Here is a 10,543-nt window from a genome sequence, read left to right on the forward strand (position 1 = left end):
TCGAACTCGAAATAAAAATAGCCTGTAGGCTTAGTCGAGTGAATGATTCGAACTCGAAGTAATGTAGCCCATAGGCGTAATGGTCGAGTGAGTGTTTGCTCGAACTCAAAATAAAAATAGCCCGTAGGCTTAGTCGAGTGAATGATTCGAACTTGAAGTAATGTAGCCCGTAGGTGTAATGGTCGAGTGAGTGTTTGCTCGAACTCGAAATAAAAATAGCCCGTAGGCCTAGTCGAGTGAATGATTCGAACTCAAATTAATGTAGTTCGTAGGCTTAATGGTCTAGTGTATCTTAATTCTGATTGCATAATAAATCTCAAAATAGAGGAAATTTCATTGGATATAAGATGCTGATAAAAAAGAGAACTTTCTTCGCACGTTATTACATGCCTGGGTTCGGGCCAATCTATATGAGCATGGTTCGCTTCGACCATTTGGCTCTTACAGTTTTTCCTATTGGGACCCTGTTGTTGTGAAATAACTTTCTTGCGGGACCTCGGATATTGTTGTAAATGTTGCAAGATCAATGGTTGCCTCATTAAAAACCTTGCCGAAAAACCCATTTGGGATAAAGACGTCTAAGGGAAAAAGAGTGCAACGCATGCTTTCAAGCGAGAGATCCGTCTTAGCCCTTGTTCGGACTTATGCAGGGGTCAGTTTTGAGATATAAATGAATATGGAAAGGTTGTACCTTAGCAGTAGTACCGTTTTAGATGTGATACATTCCAGCTCTTGATAGCTGTTTGCCGTTTATAACGTCGATCCTGTACGATCCCTTTTCGATGTTCTCGAGTACCTGATATGGTCCTTCCCAATTCGGTCCTAGATTCCCTTCATTTGGATTTCGGGTATTGATGGTAATTTTTCTCAACACTAAGTCCCCAGGCTTGAAATGGCGGAGCTTGGTTCTTCGATTATAATATCTTTCGATTCACTGCTTTTGGGCGGCCAATCGGACGAGAGCAGCTTCTCGTCTTTCGTCCGATAGTTCGAGGCTTGTATTCATAGCCTCGTTATTTGATTCTTCCATTGCGAATCGAAATCTGGCACTGGGTTCACCAACTTCGATTGGTATCAATGCTTCAGACCCATATACTAAGGAGAACGGGGTCGCCCCCGTACTGGATTTTGACGTTGTCCGATATGCCCAAAGGACTTCGGGCAGGATTTCTCTCCATCTCCATTTAGCTTTGTTTAACCTATTCTTTAAGTTTTGAATGACCGTTTTGTTTGTTGATTCGGCCTGCCCCATTCCCACTGGGGTGGTATGGCGTCGACAATATCCTTCTTATCTTGTGGTCTTCGAGGAATCTTGTTACTTTGCCACCAACGAATTGTTTTCCATTGTCATATACTATTTCGGCGGGTATCCCGAATTGGCATATAATATGATCCCAAATAAAGCTTCTTTCTCTCTTATTTTCTCGAACGACTGCGCTTCAACCCATTTAGAAAAATAGTCAGTCATAAATAAAATGAATTTGGCTTTACCTGAGGTCGATGGCAGAGGGCCAACAATATCAATTCCCCATTTCATGAATGGCCACGGGGATAGGACTGAGTGGAGTAGCTCTCCGGGGTGGTGGATCATCGGTGAGAACCTTTGACATTTGTCACATTTACGAACAAATTCCTTCGCATCTTTGCCCATATCGATCCAATAATACCCTGCTCTGATTATTTTTCAAACTAATGTATCGGCTCAGGAGTGATTCCCGCAAGTACCCTCATGCACTTCCCGTAGGATGTAATCGGTATCTCCCCAGACCCAAGCATACCGCCAACGATCCATCGAACGTTCTTCGGTACAACGTTCCGTCCGAAGCCAACATGAATCAAGCAGCTTTGGTCCGTAGGGTTCTGGAATCTTTAGGGTCCGATGGGAGTTTTCTGCTTTTCAAGTATTCAATATACTTGTTTCTCCAATCCCAGGTTAAGCTTGTAGAATTTATTTCGGCGTGACCTTCTTCGATTATCGATCTCGAAAGTTGAACAACATTCCCCGAGCCCGTATCATCTTCCTCGACCGACGACCCCAAATTTGCAAGCGCATCGGCCTCATTATTCTGTTCCCGTGGTACATGCCGTAAAGTCCATTATTTGAAATGGTGCAAAGTGACAAGCAGTTTATCTAAATACCTTTGCATTCTACCTTCTCGAACTTTGAAGGTTTTGTTTACTTGACTCACCACCAGCAAGGAGTCGCAATTGGCTTCAATGACTTCTGCTCCCAAGTTTCTAGCTAGCTCGAGACCTGCAATCATGGCTTCATACTCGGCCTCGTTGTTAGTCAACCTGATAGTTTTAATAGATTTACTAATAGTGCTACCCGTGGGTGGTTTCAAAACTATGCCCAACCCGGACCCTTTTACGTTCGAAGCCCCGTCTGTAAAAAGGATCCATACCCCTGATGATGTACCTGATTTCAACAGTTCTTTTTCGACTTCGGGTACAAGGGTTGGCGTGAAATCGGTCACGAAGTCTGCTAAAATTTGAGACTTGATGGCCGTGCGGGGTTGATATTCGATATCGTACCCACTGAGTTCGACGGCCCATTTGGCCAGTCGGCCTGATAACTCGGGTTTGTGCAAAATATTATGAAGCGGGTAAGTGGTCAACACACATATGGGATGACATTGAAAGTACGGCCTTAACTTTCTTGAGGTGCTTATCAGTGCAAGTGCCAATTTTTCTAGGAGCGGATAGCTAGTTTTCGTCTCTCCTAAGGTTCGACTCGTATAATAAACGTGGAATTGCGTACCTTGCTCTTCTCGAACTAGGACGCCGCTTACGGCGACTTTCGATACTTCCAAGTACAAACAAAGTTTCTCGTCTGTTTTTGGAGTGTGAAGTAGTGGTTTGCTTGATAGATATCGCTTTAGTTCCTCTAATGCTTGTTAGCACTCCGGGGACCAAGAAAAATCGTTCTTTTTTTTGAGTAGAGAGAAAAGATTGTGACTTCGGTCAGATGATCTTGAGATGAACCGGCTTAAGGAGGCAATCCGACCTGTTAGCCTTTGTACGGCCTTCACGCTGTCCACAACGACGATGTCTTCGATGGCCTTGATTTTATCGGGGTTAATCTCTATTCCCCGATGTGACACCATGAAGCCGAGGAACTTGCCCGAACCGACCCCGAAAGCACATTTCTCGGGGTTGAGCTTCATATTGTATTTCCTTAAAATCTCGAACGTTTCCTGCAAATGAGTTAAATGGTCCTCTGCGCGCAGGGACTTAACTAACATGTCATCAATATAAACTTTCATTGATTTTTCTATTTGTTCTTCGAATATTTTATTTACTAGGCATTGGTAAGTAGCCCCTGCATTTTTTAGCCCGAAGTGCATCAAATTATAACAATACGTTCCATATTTGGTAACAAATGAAGTCTTTTCCTGGTCCTCCGGGTTCATTTGGATTTGATTATACCCGGGATAGGCATCGAGAAAAGTGAGGATCTCGTGGCCGGTCGTGGCATCGATCATGCGATCGATGTTGGGCAGCGGAAAGAAATCTTTGGGGCATGCTTTGTTCAAATCCTTATAGTCCACGCACATTCTAAATTTGTTCCATTTTTTAGGGACTACAACTACATTGGCTAGCCATTTAGGATATTTCACCTCCCGAATAGACCCTACTTTGAGAAGCTTGGTTACCTCGTCCTTTATGAATGCGTGCTTTCTCTCGGACTGGGGTCTTCTCTTTTGCTTCACCGGTCTGAACCTGCGGTCCAAACTTAGCTGATGCGTCGTTATGTCCGGTGGGATCCCTGTTATATCTAAATGGGACCATGCAAAACAATCGATGTTATCGATAAGAAATTGAATGAGTTTCTTCCTGAGTTCAGGGCTCAACCCCGTTCCTAAGTATACCTTTCGCTCGGGCCAGTGCTCGATTAATATGACTTGATCTAGCTCCTCGATTGTTGATTTGGTGGTGTCGGAGTCATCGGGAATCACGAAATATCGAGGGACCCTTTGATCATCATCCTCTTCGATTTTTTGTTTGTCTGGCTGGGTTGAAGCCGATGTCTGTGATTGCTATTTGGTGTCCCGTTCTCCTTCCGACCCCGATCCTTTTATTGGCGAAAGTGAGGACACTGGTTTAGCTTCGTCGACGGTGAACATTTCCTTCGCGGCTGGTTGTTCTTCGTACACCATTTTGACACCTCCCGACGTTGGGAATTTAAGGGCATGGTGTAGGGTTGAAGGCATAACTCTCATGTTGTGGATCCATGACCTTCCAAAAAGGGCGTTATATCTCATATCGCATTCGATCACGTGAAACTTTGTTTCCTGGATGGTTTCGGCCATGTTTATTGGTAGGACTATCTCACCTTTGGTGGTTTCGCATGCCACATTGAACCCGTTTAGGACCAGAGTTGCGGGTACGATCTGATCCTGTAGGCCGAGATGCTCCACTACCTTCAATCGGATGATGTTGGCCGAGCTACCTGGATCGATTAACACACGCTTAATTTTAGTTTTATTCATGAGTACGAATATTACCAGTGCATCGTTGTGAGGTCGGATGACCCCCTCTGCATCTTCATCATCAAAGGACAGAGTCCCCATGGGTGCGTAATCTTGAGTCCGAGATCGTTTTTCCCTCACCATCGATGTTTTAGTGCGTTTAAGCATTGGTCCCTGAGGGGTATCGATGCCGCCGATGATCATGTGGATGACGTGCTGCGGTTCTTCTTGCTCGTTTTGCTTGCTGAAATCCCTACTTCTAAAATGGCTGTTTGCCCTGTCACTCAGAAACTCCTGAAGGTGCCCTTTGTTAAATAAGCGAGCTATTTCCTCTCTTAGTTGCTTGCAATCTTCCGTTTTGTGGCCATGGGTACCATGATATTTGCACGTTTGATTGGGATTTCTTCGGGCAGGATCGGTCTGCATTGGTTGAGGCCATTTAGTGTCTTTGATGCGTCCGATGGCTGACACGAGAGCGGACGCACCAACGCTGAAGTTATATTCTAATAATCGAGGTGCTTCTATAGGATCAGCATATTTATCGAAGTCGCTCTTACTCATAAGCCCCTGAGAATTTTTTCCTCGATCAATCCTTCGATTGTTCCGAACTGTGTTGTGTGCTGAACCGTTGTTCACCCGATCTGCAATGTACGGTCGATATTGGTCTCTGCTCGACCTTTGTTCTCTGTCGATCTCCTTTTGGTTTTTAATAATTTTCCTGTTCTGATGAATGGGTCCGTACAGGGCTCCCAACTGTTCATCCTCGACCCTAATTTTTGATTGATATCGGTTGTGCACATCTGCCCAAGTTACGGCTGGATACTCGATCAAATTTTGTTTCAGCCGGTGTGATGCTGTCGAACTTAGCTCGTTCAACCCTTGGGTGAAGGCTTGTACGGCCCAATCGTCTGTGACCGGGGGTAATTCCATGCGTTCCATTTGAAATCGGGATACGAATTCCATCAGCATTTCATCCTGCCTTTGCTTTACTTTGAAGAGGTCTGATTTCCTCGTTGCAACCTTTATGGCACCAGCATGTGCCTTTATGAATGAATCTGCTAACATGGCAAAAGAATCGATGGAATTTGGCGGTAAATTGTGGTACCAGATCATAGCTCCCTTCGAGAGGGTCTCACCAAACCTTTTCAACAGCACAAATTCGATCTCATCGTCTTCCAAATCGTTGCCTTTTATGGCACATGTGTAAGAGGTGACATGCTCGTTAGGATCGGTCGTACCATTATATTTGGGAATTTCGGGCATACGGAATTTTTTGGGGATTGGCTTCGGTGCCGCACTCGACGGAAAAGGCTTTTGTATGAATTTTTTCAAATCAAGCCCCTTTATCATTGGTGGAGCACCCGGGATTTGGTCAACCCTGGAATTGTACGTTTCCACCCTTTTGTCGTTGGCTTCGACTCGTTTTGTGAGTTCCTCGAGCAATTTAGTAATTCCGGGATTAGTCCACGATTCTTGCTCGTTAGGTTTCACTATGGCGGGCTCTGTTCTAGGGGTGACTTCTCGAAGTGGATTGGAATCCGGCCTGCTTTGTGCGCGAGTTTGGCTCTGTAGTTGAGTTATCGCTACTTGTTGGGCTTGCAACATCTCGAAGATGATACGTAAGCTGGCCCTGATTTCCCCCGCATTTTTGGTGTCTCAGGCTACTGATCGAGTACCGCCCTGAATGTTTTTTTCCGGTTCGGAATGCTGGTTCGCCTCCAAAGCTATTTGTGAATTGACATCCAATGGTATTTCGGCTCGAATTTTGGGTACTTCGATTCGAGCCTCGGGTGCCAAGTTGTTGGTTTCATCTTGAAGGCCGACTTCGTAATCGATCGGTGAAGCCATTTGATTGGTGGTTATTCGTAGCTGATCCGAAATTCAAGATATTTTCGGAAATAAGTGCAAAGCACAATGGCGTATTTTTTCAGATTTGTATCAAATGACCACGGTTATCATCGGTCCCACGGTGGGCGCCAAACTGTTTACCCGAAAAATGGATAGAGTTGAATTTATACGCAGTTCCGAGGATATGTGGCGTAACTTGACACAAAATGCAAGGATAAATAAAAATATAAATGTAGATTGGAGAGAATCCAAAATAGATAAGGTTATCAAGAACAATGAATCTTAGGATTCGACAAATAGAATCAATCTAAGAAACTAAAAGAGCGTTTTTTACTGTAGAAGAATATAGTACTTTTATTATAGTGTAAGCCTCAGAAAAACTTGTCTTACAGAAATGATAACCAAGCCTTTTTATAGTGGAGGGATTTGGCTCCAAGGATAATAAAATAAACATTCAGTGGAAGACCCATGATAAGTCAGCTTTTTCATAATTTCTGCCAAGGTTCTCTCTAGTGGGATTGCAACGACTTTTGTCTGCGAGCTCGATCTTGCTTAGAATCCTCGATTTTGGTTTGAGCTTGATTCCGGCTCAAACTTGTGATCTTGGTTCGAGCCCGATCCTGGTTCGAGCCCTCGAATTGATTCGAGGTCAATGTTGATTAGTCTCTGGATTATCAGCACGATAGGTCTACCCTGCATCACGGTTCAATTCTTATTCGAGTTTTATTATGATATCGAACTCGAAACGGACCGGCCTCCCCGGGTTCGAGGTTAGTTTGTCCCCCCTTCGGGATCTTACTTCGATACATCATCATTCGAACTCGATCGGACGTGCCAAGACTGAAATCTATTTCGACCGTATACACTTTACTTATTGTCGCGGCGATATGGGAAAAGGTTTGAGGAAATTTTTTATTTTGTGCCTCACATAATCTCTTTTTTGTCTAACAACTTTGTGGTCTCAGAATTTTGTGGACCCAAATATGTAAGATATGGGTCCACAAATTTGTGAGATAAAAAGAGGCCTCACACAACTAATGTCAGTTGTGTGAGGCACACAATAAAATCACTCTTGACAAGAGCTGCTAAGTTGTAATTAAATTGGAAATGAGATATTATAAGAAGGGTAGGAAGAAAAGAACAAAAGAACATCTTGTTTAGTCTTTATGTTTAATCTGCATTTTCAATAAATGCAGAGAAAATTTGACTCTGGTTATGAACCTATTGTCGTCAACTTTACGGGGCATGAGCTAATGGAATTGAAATGTATGTTCTTGCATTATTCTCATTATGGTTTGTAAGTGACTCTCGATATCATATGCACTTACATCAGATTAGGTGTTTTATTCAAATCTAGAAGATATACAAGATTCAAATTAGGCAAAAATTTCTCGGATTAGTTTCATAAATACTTTTACATGGTACGACTAAAGAAAAAACTAAACCTCGTTATCGTAAAGCGTATGTGAGCAGAATTAGAAATTTTAGTTTGGGTGTTCAAGATTTAAAGAATATATAAAGAAAAAGTTTACCTATTTACACAGTATAATACTCTGCCGAATGATATTCAATTGACTATTCTTCGCCAGGTATAGTTGTGTCCTTGCTTGGAAGAAGGTTCCAAGGAAAACTATGTTTTGCCCGGGGGGGAGTTATTTTGTAGAGCCAAAGGGGTTCAATTGAATCCCCTTAGTGGGAAAATTATAGCAGGTAAATAGGGAGGAAATAACATTTTTGATAATTACTATAAATTGTTGAATCCGCTTCTCGTGTAATAGCGAAAGTAGTTTAAAGTTGCTTTAGGTCACAGGTTTAAAACTCAAGTGTGATATTCTAATATTCTCCTTGTATAAATTTCTAACTTCACCACTTATATCGCCCAGCAATTTTTTTTAAAGTGCACGAGTTTGCAAACTAAATTAAATTAAGATTGTTACAACACAAAATGAATCAATTAAAAAGAAGAAGAAAAAAAATGCAGGTAACTTGTAAGAGTGGAAGAAAACTGGTCAGCTTCTACTCTTTAATTAGTACGTACATACAGCGTTAGTTTCTGAATGAAAAAAATGATAGATTTAATTGGCATAGTTAACAACAATAGAGCTGAATTTATGCATGTGACAGAGTTCAATTTTGTTTTTACTATAACCACGTGATCCTAGGGTTTGAAACTTATAAGCTTCTTTTCTCCCAAGCCAGAACTATAAATAGAAGCTTTTGTTTCCAATTTCACCATCAAACTTTGCAACAAGAAAACATGACTAGTTTCAACAAGTTAACAATCTTTCTCTTTTTTTCAATTTGCCTTTTATCATCATGTGTTCCCTCAGCAAGTACTCATGATCACTTTGTTGAATGCCTTTCTCACAAAACTATGAACTCAAGTTCAATGTCACAAGTCATCTACGCACCTACAAACCCATCATATTCTACCATTTTGAACTCTTTTGAGAATAATCTTAGGATAAGCTCCGACGTCAAACCATCAATTATTGTCACTCCTTTGGACGAATCTCAAATCCAGGCAGTTATACATTGTTCCAAGAAACATGGCATACAAATCAGAATTAGAAGTGGTGGACATGACTATGAGGGCCTTTCTTACATTTCTGAAACCCCTTTTGTCATCATTGATCTTAGAAACCTAAGATCAATCTCCATTGATACCGAAAACAAGACTGCTTGGATTCAAGCTGGCGCGACCTTAGGGGAAGTTTACTATAGAATCGCCGAGAAAAGTAAAACATTGGCCTTTGTTGCCGGGGTTTGCCCTACTGTTGGTGTTGGAGGACACTTTAGTGGCGGAGGCTATGGAATGATGTCTCGAAAATTTGGTACTGCTGCAGACAACATTATTGATGCTAAGCTAATCGATGCCAATGGAAGAATATTGGATAAAAAAACAATGGGGGAAGATCTCTTTTGGGCTATTAGAGGAGGTGGAGGGACTAGCTTTGGCCTCATTATTTCATGGAAGGTGAAATTACTTGATATTCCAGAAAAGGTGACGGTCTTCAACGTGAGACGAACATTAGAACAAAATGCAACTCAACTTGTCTACAAATGGCAACATATCGCGGACAAAGTTGATGACAATCTCCTCCTCAGACTCTTCCTAAGCAGGAGTGAATCTCCATTTCGGCGTGGGCAAAGGACTGTCCACGCCTCTTTCACTACCATGTTCGTTGGAGGAGTCGATGAACTCCTCCACGAAATGCAAAAGAGCTTCCACGAACTAGGGTTGGCAAAAGAAGATTGCATTGAGATGAGTTGGATAGAATCTATACTCTATTTTTTTGGTTTCCCAAGGGGCACATCACTTGACGTGTTACTAAACAGAAATATCACAGATAAAAAGGGATACTTCAAACGAAAATCAGATTATGTCCAACAACCAATTTCTATAAATGGTCTCAAAGGTATATGGAAACTGTTCAACCTAGTAGATGAAAACTTAGCCGAATTACAATTCAGTCCTTACGGAGGAAAGTTGAATGACTTGTCAGAATCTGAAACCCCTTTCCCACATAGAGCTGGAAATATATTCTCAATCCATTATGAGGTGATTTGGGAAAAAATGGAAAGTTCTAAAAAACATATAGCTTGGATTCAGAAGCTTTATAGATACATGGCTAAGTATGTTTCAAAATCTCCAAGAGCTGCCTATTTCAACTACAGAGATCTTGACTTGGGAGTGAACAACAAAGGAAACACAAGCTATGCACAAGCAAAAATCTGGGGAGAGAAATATTTCAAGAACAATTTTGATAGATTGGTACAAGTGAAGACTAAAGTTGATCCAACAAACTTCTTTAGGAATGAACAAAGTATTCCTCCTCTATCATCTTAATTAAGCTTAGTGGTAATTTATGCAGTCTGCAAAGCCATCATACCGTTCTCTTATGTACTAAAACTAATAGTGAAAAATAAATGGAGCCATGATGTTCCAAAAAAAAAAAACAATTATGTAACTATTTTTCGAATCATGATTAATACATTTTATATTAAATGTTTTCATTTTAGGATTTGTGAACTTGGACATACATATGTATTAATTTGTCACGACCCAAACTAACCCTGTCGTGATGGCGCCTATCGTGGAACTAGGCAAGCCGACTCATTTTCAAAACAAACCGATATTTTTATTTCAAGGATAAATTCCAAGGCCATTAACATAAAAATCTTCGTAACGGAGTTCAAATCAAAACAAAAGTGCGGAAAGA

At 41.6% G+C, this 10,543-nt stretch overlaps 1 protein-coding gene across 1 annotated transcript; it reads left to right on the top strand.

The window, feature by feature from the left end:
* Positions 1 to 8,575: 8,575 nt before the first annotated feature.
* On the top strand, positions 8,576 to 10,274 carry LOC142171446 (tetrahydroberberine oxidase-like). The gene has a single exon (XM_075233804.1). It carries the CDS (start codon positions 8,578 to 8,580, stop codon positions 10,168 to 10,170), a length of 1,593 nt encoding a protein of 530 aa, XP_075089905.1. The 5' UTR covers positions 8,576 to 8,577; the 3' UTR covers positions 10,171 to 10,274.
* The last annotated feature ends 269 nt before the right edge of the window (positions 10,275 to 10,543 follow it).

This window comes from Nicotiana tabacum, chromosome 17, assembly GCF_000715075.1.
Source record: "Nicotiana tabacum cultivar K326 chromosome 17, ASM71507v2, whole genome shotgun sequence".
Taxonomy (NCBI): Eukaryota; Viridiplantae; Streptophyta; class Magnoliopsida; order Solanales; family Solanaceae; genus Nicotiana; species Nicotiana tabacum.